General features: G+C 58.8%; 6 protein-coding genes across 6 annotated transcripts; 3 read left to right on the top strand and 3 right to left on the bottom strand.

The window, feature by feature from the left end:
- Positions 1-1,972: 1,972 nt before the first annotated feature.
- On the top strand, positions 1,973-5,312 carry B0H64DRAFT_462256 (uncharacterized protein; the record flags this gene model as incomplete). The annotated part of the gene is made up of 5 exons (XM_062807540.1): positions 1,973-2,090; positions 2,141-2,236; positions 2,294-2,940; positions 2,987-3,983; positions 4,048-5,312. The coding sequence occupies 5 exons, from the start codon at positions 1,973-1,975 to the stop codon at positions 4,866-4,868; spliced, it is 2,679 nt and encodes an 892-aa protein (XP_062657456.1). The 3' UTR covers positions 4,869-5,312.
- On the bottom strand, positions 5,123-5,803 carry B0H64DRAFT_399091 (Endoribonuclease L-PSP/chorismate mutase-like protein). Its single transcript, XM_062803999.1, has 3 exons — positions 5,648-5,803; positions 5,387-5,548; positions 5,123-5,308 (listed from the first exon to the last, which is right to left on the bottom strand). Exons 1-3 carry the CDS (start codon positions 5,749-5,751, stop codon positions 5,188-5,190), a joined length of 387 nt encoding a protein of 128 aa, XP_062657455.1. The 5' UTR covers positions 5,752-5,803; the 3' UTR covers positions 5,123-5,187.
- Positions 5,804-6,572: 769 nt separating this feature from the next.
- On the bottom strand, positions 6,573-9,565 carry B0H64DRAFT_343039 (uncharacterized protein). The gene is made up of 3 exons (XM_062801269.1): positions 8,910-9,565; positions 7,123-8,779; positions 6,573-7,052 (listed from the first exon to the last, which is right to left on the bottom strand). Exons 1-3 carry the CDS (start codon positions 9,214-9,216, stop codon positions 7,007-7,009), a joined length of 2,010 nt encoding a protein of 669 aa, XP_062657454.1. The 5' UTR covers positions 9,217-9,565; the 3' UTR covers positions 6,573-7,006.
- Positions 9,566-9,567: 2 nt separating this feature from the next.
- Positions 9,568-12,010, bottom strand: B0H64DRAFT_399086 (uncharacterized protein). Its single transcript, XM_062803998.1, has one exon. It carries the CDS (start codon positions 11,795-11,797, stop codon positions 9,779-9,781), a length of 2,019 nt encoding a protein of 672 aa, XP_062657453.1. The 5' UTR covers positions 11,798-12,010; the 3' UTR covers positions 9,568-9,778.
- Positions 12,011-12,789: 779 nt separating this feature from the next.
- Positions 12,790-13,788, top strand: B0H64DRAFT_175880 (uncharacterized protein). Its single transcript, XM_062798848.1, has one exon. The coding sequence runs from the start codon at positions 12,958-12,960 to the stop codon at positions 13,579-13,581; it is 624 nt and encodes a 207-aa protein (XP_062657452.1). The 5' UTR covers positions 12,790-12,957; the 3' UTR covers positions 13,582-13,788.
- On the top strand, positions 13,789-15,504 carry B0H64DRAFT_175881 (uncharacterized protein). The gene has a single exon (XM_062798849.1). It carries the CDS (start codon positions 13,995-13,997, stop codon positions 15,363-15,365), a length of 1,371 nt encoding a protein of 456 aa, XP_062657451.1. The 5' UTR covers positions 13,789-13,994; the 3' UTR covers positions 15,366-15,504.
- The last annotated feature ends 572 nt before the right edge of the window (positions 15,505-16,076 follow it).

Genomic DNA, 16,076 nt, shown 5'->3' with positions numbered 1-16,076 from the left:
CCCCAATGTAACCGTCTTTGTGCCCCGCTCTGTGCTTTTCTTCTTCCCCAGCAACGAGCCCGGTTGGGCACATGATGGTAAACAGCCAGCATTGGCGGTCGCAACATCTTCGCGTCTCCCCTCTCACGAGGGAATTCAATGCGGGTTGCGTCTGACGGGAGAGTGAGCACTAGCAAAATTCTGTATATTATTGGGATGCAGCTCCACCGCGCACGGAAACACGCCCTGACGGCATCGCCGTTGCCGACGAACGGCCCAGAACAGCAATCAATCCCCAACTATCCGTAACCTCACGATTATTATCCATATCAAGAGGCGCGTACCGCAAACCCGGAGAAGCGAGATCCGGCAGTTTGCCACTTCAAGCCACCGCAAGGCGGCGAGGGCGGGTGTGATTTCGTTCTGCGGGCAGGGCACACAGCGTCACATCCACGTTGACGAGCCACCAACCAGCCGCAAGAAAACGACGCCCTCGGCGCATTCGTCTTGCCAACGGACCTGAGATGCGCAACCCCCCACTCTCTCTCCTTCTGTCGAGAAATCGAGGAGTGTCGTTGGCGCAAGAGAGGTTGTCAGCGAGCCAGATTGCTCCCTTGCCCGGTCGAAACTCCAGTTGCCTCTTGCAAGCATCGGCAGGCAGGGAGCTCCCTGGCGTCGATCACGTTGGAACCCTGATGCGCACAAGGCTGAGGGCCGGGCATGGGACGAACCGCTCGTGCAATTGCCGGTCGCGCCGAACATGTCAACCTTCACACTTCATCGGCCGCGATTCGTCCCCAGCAGGGCATGAAGGCATAAAGGCAGCGTAGATATCGATTCCTCATTGTTTTTATCACTTTTGCTGCCAGTGGAATCGGCCCAGACAACGGGTCCTCGTTCTCACCGGCCGTCTCGGCTCAAAACCTCGCTCTTGCTGACATGTCAGTTATTCTGACAATGCGGTCCAAAGGCTGGTTCCGCTCGAACACGCCCGTCCGCTGCGGAGCGCTGGACAGCTGTGGTATCGGTCGAGATGAGTCTCTTCCCGGTGTTGTGCAACGCGACGTTATTCCTCGGTTGATGGCACCGAAGTCCATCTCCTTCATTCTCAGCCACTTCCAAGTTGCATCACGCATTGTTCTGGCGTGCGAAAACTAAGTCGCCTCACCGATTACCTCGCAAGGCTTCGCGGGTGTGTGACAAGGCGTTGACTGAACAGCTCCAGGGAACAATCTTCGGCAGTTAGAAGACTCGGGCACAGAATGAAGCAACACTTCGAGCTCTTGCATATAAACCATGGCTGCTGGTCCCGAGTCTTCTCTTAAGCGGAGCTAGTACCTCCTACTAGACAGCTGTGTTTGATATCATATTTGAGACGACCGTTCAGCGTGCGGGTTCGTCCCGGACAAGTCGCGGCCGGCCGGGGACGCCCTCCGCTGTGGCGGTGATCGTTGGCTTCATCTATGTATGGTGCTTTCTGCCCTCTTCTGCTTGCACACCACACAACCTGACAGCCAAGCAGCACGCGGGCCAACCGCCCAATGAGACGACGATCACTTTTCGACAATGGTGGCTGACAGGGACATGCAAACAAGGGTTCACCATTGGCCGATCCCTGCGGGGTTCTTCGACTCGGCCCTGGCGAGCATTCCCTTCCCCTTCCGTTCTGTATCGTGCCCAGATGGGAGGGTGGCACCCCGGTCCCTCGAGGCTTTTGTCTGGCCTTGTGCACACAAAGACCGGCTGACTTGCATGCTTTCATGCTTCAAGCCATGTGTTTGCTCTCCCGCTAGTTAGTTTGCAGGCTCGTGTTTCTGTGGATTGTTGCGGTTTCTCCTTGCTTGTCATCTCCGGACATTCCTCGGGCGCTTTGGAGGGTGACCAGTTCCCGGCGACTGTCAGCAAAGAACTTGGACAGATGCTGTGGCCGCGGCGCCGTCCTTGATTCCACTTTACTTGCGTCTTTCGTCTTTGCGTGAAACCCGAAATCGCTATGTTCGGTCCGGGCCTTTTCGCCGTGTTGACAATCTCTGTCTCCTTTGCCCTCGGCCAGGCAGTGTGGGAAGCCGACCAAGTCGGTACGACAATATGTCAATGGAAACAGCTTCGAGGTGAGTTTTGCCGCTAAATGCCATGCTTCCTTCCATCTAACTTTACCTAGCGGCGGTTCTCCGGGACACGGTATATCTAGACGGCGGGAATCTATATTGGGAACCCGAGTTCGCCGACCGCTCAACGGGGGAACCTTTCGACGACGGTGAGTATCGAACTGGCGACGCGCTGATGAGCTGAAATATATACTGATCATCCACAGGGAACCCACTGGGCCGCATCTACATGCTCAACTTCAGCACGCCATTCGACACAACCCAGAATATATCGGACATCTTGGGGGTGCTAGAAACCGGCGGCGGCAACCGCGCCCCAACTTACGAGGACGGCGCCCTCCTGGGCAACGATGCCGAGATTTTCTTCTACGGCGGCATGGTGTCGCGAACCGACAGCGCCTCGGACCCATCAGCGAACGAGGTGCTGTGCTATAGAAAGTACGAGTACGGCCCAGAACGGACCTTTTTCCCGGGCTTCGAGGACGTGCAGCTCACTGGGAACATGACCCGCTACATCACCTACGGGGGGGCTGCCAGTGCGCCTTCTGAAAACCTGGCGTGGTACTTTTCTGGGATGCATTCCGCGAGCAAGGGAATGATCTTTAAGCCTGGTGATTACGCCAATGGCTCATTCGACGCCGTCCACGTGTCAGACACCCTCATCACGCTGGATATGGAGAGACAGCAGTCCGAAACCTTCAAAAACGAGACGCTACAAGGCATCCCTGGGCGAGCAAACCCAGAACTCGTCTGGGTGCCCGTTGGCCGTCGCGGGATTCTCGTAGCACTAGGCGGCGTCGTGTATCCCGATTTTGCGGAGCCGTACAGGATATCGAAAAATGAATCAGCTAGCGTCAGTATTTCCATTCTATGTTGTGTTTTGGCTCTAACCCGGACAGACATCACAAAGCCCGGAGTTCATGTCCACCATCGACATCTACGACGTGGACAGCGAAAAGTGGTACCGCCAACAAACCGCTGACGGGCCCGGTCAGCTCACCCGCGGCTGCGCCGTTGTCGCGCGCGCGCAAGACGGTTCGAGCTTCAACATCTACTATTATGGCGGCTACGATGGTCTGCACCCGGCGGAGCCCTTCAGTACCGAAGTTTGGGTCTTGTCGTTGCCGTCGTTCACCTGGGTCAAGTTGGCGTCTGGTGGCGCAGCTGGACGCGCCGGGCACAAGTGCGTCACTCCATACCCCGACCAGATGCTGGCTATCGGGGGCTACCAAGCTGGTGATTCGCTTCTCCCAACATGTCTCGACGAAACAATCCGGGTGTTTAACCTCTCGACCGGGCAATGGCTCAGTCGGTACGATCCTGCAGTATATGCCGAATACACAATCCCCAGCGCCGTCGTTGACAAGATCGGTGGGTCCGGGACCGGGGGCGCCACGGCGACGACCCCAAGCCCGTCGTGGGATGCGACAGAGCTTGCGGGCATCTTTGAGGAAAAATACCCAATGAGCAAGATCACGACCTACTACCCGTATGCCTCGGTTAGCCCGCCCGACAACACGAATCCGGATGCCCCGACCTCTGAACCCGAGGACGGAGGTGGAGGCGTCCCCTCATACCTTCCACCAGTGCTCGGCGTCGTCCTAGGTCTGGTTTTCTTGACCATGGTTGCGGTCTTGATCTTCCTCTGGCGCCGTCGCAGACTACTGCACCGCAAAGGTACTACTGCAAGTGAAGCCGGCACTGAGGACACCAACGGCAACCGCATCGCCTCCTGGCTGCGCGGCCAGCCCACCGAGGTCAAGACGCCGACTATGACCAACTCGTCCGAGTATTTGCCTGTGAGCTCGACAGAGGTCGACAGCAGCGTTGGCGGTGCACCACCAATGTCAATCGCCGAGATGATGGATACCGGAGTGCCCATAGCCGAGTTGCCAGGTAACACCCCCCCAACCCCTTCCGTATTCCCCGGCTCTATTCAACCTCACTAACCCCCTCAAAGACACCTCCCCCCCAGCAGAGCTCCACTCCGCCGCCCTCTCCCCCACCGCCGCAGCCGCAGCCACCGCCTCCCTCAACAACAACACCACCTACCCATCCACCCACCAAACCGACCACGCCTCCTCCCCCTCCCCCCAATCAACCCCACCCCCCGTACCGCACGATAACGAATCCCCCGTCTTCTACCGGCCCGACTCGGACGCGCTCGGCCGCGGCGGCGGGGCCGGCACCAGCGCGACGACCTCCCCCACGGGCACCACCACGGCGGGCGCCTCCCCCACCAACGCAACCGGCACCATCACCACGGCCGGGTCAGGCTCGGGCCGCAGCAACAAAGTCCTCTCGGGCATCTCCAACCTGTCGGAGCGCGACCGCTCCCACCTGCGCCAGATCAGCGACACCACCGTGTCCTCGGTCACGACGGCGCCCGGGGCGGGCGGGGGGGCTGCTGCTCCTACCAGTAACGGTAACGGCGGGAACGGAAACGGAAACGGCACCGGCGAGCGCGACCGCGAGCGGATGCTCAGCGGCGTGAGCGCGCTCAGCGCCGGCACGAGCGCCATCTACGGGCTCGGGGGCGGTGGGGAGGGCGATAGGGGTGTGAGTGCCATGATCGCGGAGAGCCCTGCGGTTGTGTCGCCGCCGACGGCGACGGCGGGGCCGGGCGAGGGGGCCGATTATCTCGGGGCGAGGCCGGTTGCGGGGCAGCAGCAGGGCCAAGGCCAGGGGCAGCAGGGGCCGGGGAGTCCGTTGAGGAGGAGTGTGTTTTCGGAGGATATTAGTGGCGGGGAGGAGAGTGGACCGCCGAAAGGGGGTGGTTGAGTGAGTGAGGGTGGGATTTGATGTTGTAAATGGGGAAAATATGGGATGAGGGGTATGGTATATGGAGAGGCGTTGTTACGGATATGGTCACTCCTTTCGCGGGTTTTTCAATGATGATACCTGTACCTGTCGGTCTTTTTTGGCATTGCTGGGTAGCGAAAGTTGTAATCAGGCGCTGTTGGGGGTTCACTCGTCGAGATTGACGGTATACGAATGATACGCAGCATAATATTCATGACATGTTTTATCTCAGGGGTAGTCCATTTGACTTGTTATAACCTAACCATTATGTCCCCCACAGCAACCAACTTGCCCCTTTCTAGGCATCACCCTTCTTCGCCGTCACCTCAATTTCAATCTTCATCACCTCCTCCATCAGCCCAGCCTGAACCATAGTCGCCGCGGGCCGGACCTCCCCAAACCACTTCTTAAGAACTGGCCTGCACTGTCTCAGCTGTCCCGTGTCATCGTACCTTCGAACTCCGCCATCATCTCCAAAACCCAAACCCAAGACTTACCATGTCTTCTCAAAATCCCGCGTATCCGGCAGGGTATACTGCACCCTCACGACGTCCCCCATCCCAGCCCCCGCCTCGGTCAGCGCCGCCGCTATGTTCTGCATGCATTGCTCGGCTTGCTCAGCCACGTCGTCTGGGATGGCGCCCGTCTTGTAGTCGTATCTGTTGTTTTTACTCTATCGTAAGTAAAGTAATGAACTAAAGTCTCCACAAACAATGGGATAAAGCCTGTGAACAGGGCAAACAGGAAGGGGGGCTCACCCCGTGCAGCCGGACACGAAGACCATGTCGCCCGAGACGACGGCGCGGGAGTAGCCGATCTGGGCCTCGAAGGCCGAGCCGGAGGAGATGAGCTTGCGGGTCATGGTGAGGTGGGTTGGTGAGGGATAGGTTGAGGGTAAAGAGTAAGATGGGGAGAGATCTTGTGTGAGTATGAGGGGGGGGGGTCGTGGTTGAGTCACTGATGAACGCCGATAGGAACCGCCGGCTAATATAACCCTAACCCTTTTGGTACACCCCTTTTCCCATGTTCAGGGGATGATGTTTATTTTAGGTACTCCTTTCCTGTATACTCAGGGTAGTTGTTCGGTAGATAGAAGGCTGCGTGTCGTATCCTGTCCCGTGGCTCTAAAACTTCAAAGATCCTCTCACCAGGTGCCCCCACCTGAAGCCTCTGCTCAACCTTGCTTGCGGTCCGTCCCAAGATGCGCCAACAGTAGATCTCCTTCCACAAAGAAGCCATACTTTCCCAAGATGTTTGTTTGGCTGTAAGATGTCATAGGTTGTTTTTGGCATCCGTGCTTCTGCGCCTCCGGACAGGGCTGATGAGCTCGGTTCTACTGATATGCCTCCGCGATTCTGTGAAGGAAGAAAGAGTTGACTACCCAGTAAGTGGGAGGTGTGAGGAAGGCTCGGGACCGGGCGGTTATAGAATTCGGACGACAAGAGGGGGAAAAAGGTGTAAAACACGAGCAGGAAAGCCACAGCCAGGAATCGAAAAAGGAAGACTGTGGTCATTCTCCAGGCCCGGAGCGGGTTTGCGTCAACGGGGGGGGAAATCGACTAGGTTCACACTCTTACCACTGTACTACCGAGGTGGTTTCCTAGTGGTTGAAGACTAGGAACCAGAACGTAAGTTATATATCACCATTTTCGCAGCCTTTTGCATCGAGTCCGTTCGAATCCTCCATGTTTGGCCAAGACCTATTTTGGTTTGTTTAGGTTGACCGGTGTTGTCGAAAGGCAAGGGATTGCGAGAGGCAAACATTCATGCTAGCCAGCAAGACTATTTCTGGCTGGAGTGGCGTCAGGGGCTGTTGGTAGAAGCACATATTATGGAATCCCTGGTCATTGACACACCCACTAACTGTCACGATGGGGCAGTTGTGGGTTGGGAGGCATTGCTAATGTCCTCGGCTATCGAGCCCCAAACACTGCCGGCCGGAGTACATTCAGCTCCCTCATGGAACAGGTTAGGTATCTAGTCTCACATACCAAAACGATACCAACTGCGCCAGTCCACCACTCCGCTTCTGAAACGATTTTGGCCCAAACTCCAGAGACACTGCGGATAGCCAATGCTGCGCTATCGAAACTGTTACTCCTATCCTTCGCCCTGCCTCACCCAAGCATAGAATGCGACCGGATCCCCTTGGGGCCAAGTTCACTATCACAAAACGTCAGCAAACAATCCAAGGCTAAACGCAAACCCGAAAGAAAAAAAAAGAAAAACTCACTTATAATCAACCCGACTCAAACTCATCAACCGCTGCGCCTCCAACCCCTGCGCGTCCAAGTTGTGTATGCAAAACGCCAGGCGGGCCGCGACCTGGGCGCCCAGGAACATGGCCTCCTCGAAGCCGTGCTTGGTCCACTCGGTAAGATACGCCGGCAGCGGTGCCAGACGAATGTTGGTCGGGGTCTGGCTGTGGAAGTGGTGGCTCGTGCTGTTGGCGGCGTCGCCCGCGTTAGAGCCCGCCACGTTGGCGCCGGGCACGCCCAGGCTCGCCGTGGTAGCGGCTTGCAGGAGGGGGTTGACGCTGCTGGTCGTGGGGAGCTGGTGCGGGGCGCCGGCGAAGGAGGAGGTGGGTGTCTGGGAGCCCGTTCCCGAGGGGGTTCCCATGTTGGAGGGGAGCTCCGAGGTGAACATGGTGGCGGAGCTGGGGGAGACGAGGTGGCGCGCTTGTAGGGTTTGTAGGATGTTGTCGCGGAGGCCACGGATGCGGGCGCCGTTGCCGACGAAGACGATGTTTTCCCAGCAGCCGGGGCGCATGTACATGTCCTCGATCCCCTGAACTGCGTTGTAGATGGCCATCACGATGCGGTCGATTTCTTCGCGGTCGGCGAACTGGAAGCGCTCAAGGCCGACCTCAATATCGCGACGCACGCGGCGGGTCACTCGCTCTGTCGCCGTTACGGCGCTTTCTGCTGGTTGGGCATCGGCGGGCTGTGGTTGCTCTTCGGTGGCCGGTTCTTCTGCCTTGGGCGCATCTCCATTTTCGCCTTCTGTCGTCCCCTCGGCGGAGGCTACCTCTTTGACGCCGTTCTCCTTGGCCGGCTGGGCGACAGGAACGTCCTCCGTGACCAGCTCTTCGTAGTGGAACAGGTTCCGGAGCCTCTTCGAGTTGGGTAATCTGGCGGCCTTGGCAGCGTCGGCCGCGGCATTCTCCTTGTCCTTCGGTTTCCGCCCAGGCTTCCCCTTCTCCGCCTTCTCCTTCTCCTTCTTGGCCAAAAACTCCCTCGTCTGCCCGCTCGCGACAATGTTCGCGACGTCCAGTACGCCGTCGTCATCGGGCTCTTTCGCCTCGCCATTCACGTCATCGTCTCCAACCGGCGCAGCACTCTTCGCCGGCTCCACAATCTTTGGCCCCTCGCTCACCGGCGCCGCGGCCACAGCCAGGACCGCAACGTCCGTTTCCGCCGGCAGCTCCATAAGCCCCGGCTGCTCAGGCGCATACGGTAGCACCTCGCAGATGGCGCTCCTCTTCAGCTGCTCGGCCATCTCGTGGTCGAAGCCCTTCGTCTCCAGCAGCTTGACCAGCCGCCTCGTGAAGGCCTCTCCACCGCTGGCCCCCTCGTCGGGCCCGACATCCCTGTGGGAAACGACGCGGCCGTCGTAGATACAGGTGATGTCGACCTTCTCGAAGCCGACGTCGACGACGGTCATGTTGGGCCACTTGAGGCCGTACTGCGTGGCGACGCCGCTGTGGATGAGGCAGAGGGCGGGGGTCTTTGTCTTCTCGAAGACGTAGCGGGTAATGGTCTCGCAGTCCGGGCGGGTCCACTGCGGCGAGGCCATCAGCATGACCGGCGTGTTGTGGTAGGTAGTGGTCAGCTGGGCGTGGACGTGCTCGAGGAAGGCAAGGAAGGCGTCCATGTTTGCGATGCGGCCGGCTGCAGGGCACGTTGTTGTTAGTAAACACACTCACACCCACAGCCCATACGATACGGCAACACGCCCCAATTGCAATCGCAATCGCAATCGCATTGCGCATAGGGCAAAGCACGAAAGGAGTAAACTCACCCTGGATAGGATAAACGGCCCCCTCCGCCGAGTCCACATCCTCCACATACTCCCACACCTCCTCCCCAGCAGCACCCACACCCACACCCTCCCCCTCCACAGCAACGACACCACTCCCCTCCTTCTTCCTCTTAAAAGTATGATGCGGCCTCCAATCCCCGGACTCCTCGTCACGGAACATGCGCGTGGGGAAGCGGTGGACGGGCGGCGTGAGCTCGTTGCAGCCGAGCTGGGCGAGGGTGGTCTGGGAGCCGGGGCAGACGACCAGGACCTGCTCCTCGCGCCACTTGCCCGTCTGGCTCGACATGGCGGCGGCGGTGGCGGGACGTGCGGTTTTGCGGCAATCCCGACCGCGATGCGGGTGGTTTTTCGGTAGGGTAAGGTAAGGTAGTTCCCCCTAGGTGGTGGAGGTTGGGGAACTGGAAAGCAGTGTGGCGCACTTTGTAGTGGCTCGCGGTAGGGAGGTTGCGCGGCGGGACCGGGAGCTAATTGATGTTTTGTTAGGTGGCGCGGGGCGCGAGTCCGTTGTCTGAATTGTGTTAGGTAGCGGGACTGGCCAGCGCTGGCAGTTCGCGCTCGGTTACGGCTTAACGTTAGGTGGTGGCAAGGCAAGGTAAGGTGAGTTGCAGCGGCGCGTGCACGCGTTTGGGGCAGTGGGGATGAGAAGTATTTTGGGATTCCAATGATTACGTAAGGCATTTTTTCTCCAAACCCGGGCGCCGTGTACAACAAGTCTCCCTACCATATGATGAACGGATGCTGCATGCACCAAAGTAAGAACAGGTACCCGCCCTCATTAAATGCAAACCACGAGTCGATGCCCCTATTGACTTCATGCCTCTCCAGAATCCCATACCCCGTAGCCCGTATTATGGTAAGAAAAAAGTCACGAGAAGGTAGTCGCAGATATCGGACAACCTTAGGGGCCTGCGGCCTTTCCGTGCCGCAGCCAAGCCCCAAGTCGTCGACTGCGACGGCGCTATACTTGTTTCCAAGTACATGGCTTCCGCCGCGGACAGCTCTCTCTGTTCCGTCTGCTTCCACTTGCGTTCGGCCTCCTCCCTCGCCTTGCGCAGGACCTCCTCCTCCTTCTCAACCTCGTACAGAGTGCACCGGTCGCAGTCGGTGCACTTTTTCTTTTTCGGATCTGCCCAAAAGTGGTTGCAAAAGTGCTGATACCCGACCTCGGGGTTCTTGTTGGTGCCGGTGAGGTCCTTGCGGCAAATGTAGCACATCTCGTACCCGCAGGGGCACGTCATCTTGTTGCAGCCCGAGTCCCTGACGAAAGACGTGTTACAGCGCGGGCACACTCGCTTGACGGCAAGACTCATGGCCTGCTCGACCTGCGTACGCAGGGCGACGAGCGACGACATGTGGCACACGTGCACGTCCGTCCAACCCTTCTCGCACCTGAGACACGACTTCCGTTCGCAACCAGGTCTTCGGCAGTTGAACCGGAGGCCGCGTCTGCGCTCGCGACGGCGGATGACGGCGTCGCGAATCTCGGCCATGAGGCGGTCGCTATAAGCAAAGCCCCCCCCAGATGTGCGATAGACCGCGACAAGGAAAAACAAGATAGAGATGTAAACAAACAACGCGAGCGGCACCAGGTAGGGGATGCAGCAGACGCCGAGGATGATGAGGAAAATGGTGTTCATCTTGTCCGTCCTGAGGCGGAAGTCCGACTTGCTCACAGGCCGGTAGGTCTCGTCGACCTCGGCGTAGCCGCAAAAGGGGCAACGGACCAGCGGGAAATTGCTCGCCGCAAGGCTGTATTCCGCGAGGCGGTCCTGTAGCTGGCGTAGGATTTCAGGGCCGTTGCTCGCCTGGAGCATTGCCCGGTCGATGTGATCGTTGGAAATGTAGCCCTCGCACCCCTCGGTGTCGGGCGCGGGGCACCGAAGACATCCCGTCTTACTGTCGATGTTCCGCTGCCAACCCTGCCCGAAAACGGCTTCCGAAATGCAGTGTCGCACGCACTGAACGCACAACATGTGACCGCGGTCGGTGCACGACGTGAACTCCTCAAACGCCAACTCGGTGAAGCAGCAGGCACACTCGATCATGCTGTCGGTTGCCTCTGCCTCTAGATTGTTCAACTCCACGGCCATCTCGCGGTCCTTGGCATCGCGGGCGGCCCGTGCCTGTTTCTTGAGCGGTGCTATGAGTGCTGCGAAAAGCTCTCGGTCGAGCTCGGCATTGCTGGTTGATCTGAGTGTGGGTATAATGGATCCCTGGTCGGTCGATTTCCAGATAACCAGGGGATGATTCTCGGCCTCGGTGGTTGAAACGGGTTTTCGGCGTCGAAAAAGCGAGGATATGGTAAAACGCCAGGATTTGGACGAGAGGTCGACCAGCGTTTGGCGAGCGTCGAGGTAGGAATAGTTATTCTCGGCCAGGACAGCGTTTATGGCCGAGCGAGAGAGCCCCTTGAATTCGTGCCAAGCGAGGCTCTTCACAGCCTGCTTGTATTCTGAGCTCCTAAACGTCTCCTTTTTGGGAACCCGCTCTTCCTCCGCTTGGCCATCTTCAGTTGTGACTCTCCAACGCCCCTTGACCCAAGATACATGGTTCTTCAGTAAAGCGTCTGCGACAAGAGCTAGTCTGGATTCGCCGTCGAAACTGGCAAGCATGTCTCGAAAAACTTCTAGTTGAATGTTGGGGAAGACTACCGCGAGTGCGTCGAGACAGGCGTTTAACTCTCGAAGGTCCGGCCGTTCTGGCTCGAGGGGCAGTATCTGGTCTTCCTCTTCGATGTGCTCAGGCGGGGCAGCATCAGCTGCCCCAGAGCCTGGCGTCAGAGGCAGCGAGGAGGTGCTCTCCGAGGGTGACAATTTCGAGCTCCCCGTGCGCTCGACCGAGGCGCCTAGCAGGCCTGCAAATCCCATGATGCGCGGTCTACCAGTGCGCAATCTTCCGACAGTATCATGTTGCGAGGGCGGTGTATTTCGGGGGTGGGCTATCGATACGTCCTGCGGTGATGCTTGATCATGTTGACGAATACGGTGACCTGTTGTCGGGCAAACCGACCGGCGGGTGTTGTTGTTCGGAGCTTAGTTTGTGTTCGTTTCAGCAAGGCAGTCGAGGGCAGGAAGCCTGGCGGGCGGTTTCCAAATCTCAGGGTGTCATGGTCTGTGCACCATCTCAACATCTCACAAAATGGTGGACCAACCAGGCTTCGAGCGGGCCCCGCGGCGCGCGGCAGGCGGAAGCAAATCCCCGGAAACCCCCACATTCACAATGGAAGCCAAGGGGCTAGAAAAGTTCGGTGGGAATTCCATTTTCTGCCATTTCCCGCTGCTGATGAATGGGTTCAACATTCTGAGATTCTCCCATCCACGCATCGACAACATCTCCACGGTACACAGTAGGTGTCCGTTCGATACTAACTTGCATATCCGAACGCAAACGAGGCAATATTGTCACCTTCGGTCTAAAAATGTGTCAGCTCGTATCTCATTAAAAGCTGCATCATATCTCAGATTTGAGGATGCATGTCTGGGCCTTGTTTCCGATGGAGAGAGGCCCGACATTAGTTAACTAACTATGCAGTAGTCTCAGCGGTGACGGGAGTTCTCGGTTGCATGAGCTCAGGCTTTGTGCGGGACCGCAGAACCAACCAACGCTGCGGCCAATTTTTAAACTATCGCCAGCTGCAACTTTTGGAACTGTGGGCACCTCGCCTCCAGTTGCTCCTTTTTCGCTGGCTGTCCGAGTTTGGCAAGCTTGTCCGCGAATATCGGTACCCGGTGATGTGGATGACTGGCTTTTGCTTCCCAGTCGGGAGTTACTTGGTAACAAGTGTCGGTGAAAGATGTGTGCCTGACCCAGCGAATAGAGAAAACAGACAAGTGAGACATCAACCGCGTCCAATGCCCGTCAGTGTTACGAAAACGAGACCTCTCGGCATGCGGGGCATGGCAGTTATCGCTCCGCCGGGTGCGCTGCCCGCCTTTTGGGGGAATTCTGCTTTGCCTCCGCCACTCGAGTCGGGCATCTCGGAGTAACTAATAATTTCAGCTGCTGTTGACTGCTACCCGAAGGCTCCATGCCCATCTCAGCAGCTGATGATGGAACTGAATCACCGAGTACTCCCGCAGGACACACTCGCAGTCTCCAGTCAAGAGCCTTAACAGCCGCGCAGCCTGTCTCTCGTCAGCTCGCCTGCACCGCTGACACAGTCCACCGACCTGGAAGCCTTCTGGAAGCCACCATGGCCTGTCAACTCAGATCCGCGATCGGACGGCGGGTGATCACTGCTCGCACCCACATCAGCGCCTCTTCACGTGCTGCCAGGCACAACAGCAGTCAGGCCGACATGTCCATTTCTACACCGGGTGGACGAGACGATCGCAGAAAAGGCGGCCAGCGGGCGGTGTCGCATCCGTCACACCTCCTTTCCGTCACACGGGGGGCGGACCACCGTTGCTCACCGCCCACCGCCAGTCCGCTCTTTCGGGACCCAGCGGTCCGCACTTGTCACTGGGAATCCACCCGGGCCCAGCAATTCCATGTGGCCCTGTCGTGGCTTGCAGATGTGTTCGAGCGGCGGACCCTGCAACTGGCCGCTAATGCACCCGCTCCCCTGTTTCTTCCGGGAGGCCTGGCCCTGGACTGGGCCAGCAGTCGTGTGTGTCGTGGTCTGCCCCCTGGTCTGTCTCGTCTGTCTTGAGCTCACCGACTTCTTGCCCCCAGACTCTTCGGTGTCGGTGCCTCTCTGCCTCGTCTCTTGTTTTCCCGATGCGGCCCCAACGTGCCAACGTGCCAGCCTGCCAGCTAACTAACGCAAGGGGCAGCGGGGCTCCCGGGGCAAGTTTTTCGGGTTCTGCATGCTGTCTCGCCCGGCAAAGTTGACGGTCGGCGCTGTGGTAGGCTGCTGATTGGTCGCGGCCTTTGTCAGACGCAAAAACGCAAGCTCTGCTTGGCGGTGTATAAGTCGGTCTTCTCACCCATCGATCGTCCCATGTCATATCCCACACTTTATCTCTCCTCTTCACGTCGGTTCCTGCCGTCTGTCCTGCAGCTCCTCGATCCGATGGGCGCAGCTGATCGTCTTTGGGTATTGGTGGTTCTCCTCGTCCCAGCATGGACTCCCTTCCCGTCGAGCTGGTCCAACTCGTCTATCAATATTGCGATGGCCCCTCTGTAAGAGCCCTCCGCCTGGCGTCAGGCAGGTACGCCGACGTGGGCTACGAATACCTCATCGAACCGCACTTCAACGCCGTCGAGTGGCGGGACGACATCTCTCGCCTGCGCTCCATCGCCGGCAGCGACCGCCTCCGCGGCAGCATCCGGTCTCTCACCTTCAACTTTTCCAAAGTCGACGAGTACACCGCCCGCCACACCTCCTTCTTCCAGCACTGGTTCGAGGAGCCCGGGGAGCGCAACGCACTCTTTCAGGACGCCTGGCAACGGTACTACGAGCTGGAAGAGAACGCCCGCAAGCTCCCGCCCTTCCACGCACGCTCCTCCACCGTCGAGGAAGCCTTCAAGCGGCTACCCAACCTCAAAGATCTCGAAATCACCCTCACGAAATGCCCCTACAACATCCCCCTCCTCCAGGAGGTCTTCCAGGCCGGCGCCGGCCGCAAGCACAACCGCAACCAGATCTGTAAGACGATGAACGGCATCGTCTCTGCAATCCGGCACGTGCGCCTGTCGTCGCTCTCGATCGACCAGCTCCCGCTCGAGGTCTTCCGCCTCGCCGACGACCGCCGCCACTGGTTCGACTGCGCGCGCTCCTTCTCCAGCCTGTCGCGCCTGAGCCTGGTGCTCGACCCGCCCCCCAACCTGCTGCCGTCGGCCCGGCACCGCGCCATCAACGGCCTGGGCGGCGTGCTGCACTACAGCGTCAACCTCACCCACCTCAGCCTCGCCTTCCACAACCACCACGCACCCATGCAGAAGTTCCACCTCTCCTTCGCGGCCCTCTTCCCCGGCGCCGGCGGCCGCTACGGCCACACGAGCGGCGCGGGCGGGTTCACGTACACCAAGCTGACCGACCTCAAGCTGGAGGGCATCAGCTGCGGCGAGGAGGACCTCAAGGGCTTCATCCTGCGGCACGGGGCCACCCTCGAGCGGCTGCGGCTGGGCGGGCGCGGGCTGGCCAAGCCCGACGAGTGGAGCACGGGCGGCGTGCACCTGCACGAGGGGTCCTTCCGCGGCCTCTTCTCGGGCCTGCGCGGCAAGATGCCCCGTCTCGGCCGCTTCCACATGGAGGGGGATGCCGCTGCTGGTGACTTCATGGCGAGCTCGCGCGAGGTGTATGTGTTTAGCCCCGTGACGGATGATGAGTGGGAGCCTATCCCGCCTGGTGCGGTGAAGGGCAAGCGTATGGAGCGCCGCCGGGAGGGGCTGACGTGCGTCAAGACCGTGGATTGTTTGGGGCTGGAGAAGTTCCTTGTGGACGGGGGCGAGTATCCGAGGCTGGGGAAGGAGGTGGTGGACAGTGAGTGAGGCCTGTCTCTTTGGGGGTGGTCACTTTGCAAGACAAACACATGCGATATAATCTTTCATCACAACAACACCAACAACACCAACAACACACGACACGGATGTAAATATTACGACTCACGACACTCACGACTCGTTCGGTTCAGCAACGCATTATAGATTTGGGATCACGGTTTAAACGGATCGGGCGCACTATTAGACAGAATGCAAGCAATTGTCGGTAGACATGAATAGCATAGCATCCTCTTTTATTACTTTTGCTTTTCCTCCTTGAACCTCGATGTGTCATGAGCTGCTGCCAGCCCCAGGTCCCTACCAGCGACGGAGGCGGACGCAACAATCTGTCAACGACCAACCCGGCGGTCTCAAGTCGTGTTCATCTCCGGCGTTGTACGGGACGGTACACCACCTTACCCCTCCTGTCTCCGAGGTTACCTCGGTGAGGACAAAGACGGGCAAGACCGAAAACCCCGACCAACTCAGGACCCATCAGCCGGATGACAACGCCCAAATCTCGACATCACACAAGACAAGACGTGACGCAGCCGGGCCTCTTGCATGCATACAAGATGGTGCCTGGAGAAACGTGCTTGGCCCCCCAGCTGGAACAGCATACATTGCCCGAGGACAGCCGCAACCAAACAGACAGACTCAAGGCAATCGGCAACCGCGCGGCGTAGTGCAACGGCTCAACGGCCGGCGAGCGGCACGACG

The sequence above is a fragment of the Chaetomium fimeti genome, assembly GCF_033439085.1.
Source record: "Chaetomium fimeti strain CBS 168.71 chromosome Unknown B0H64scaffold_5, whole genome shotgun sequence".
NCBI lineage: Eukaryota > Fungi > Ascomycota > Sordariomycetes > Sordariales > Chaetomiaceae > Chaetomium > Chaetomium fimeti.
This window is presented reverse-complemented; position numbering and strand designations above follow the sequence as displayed.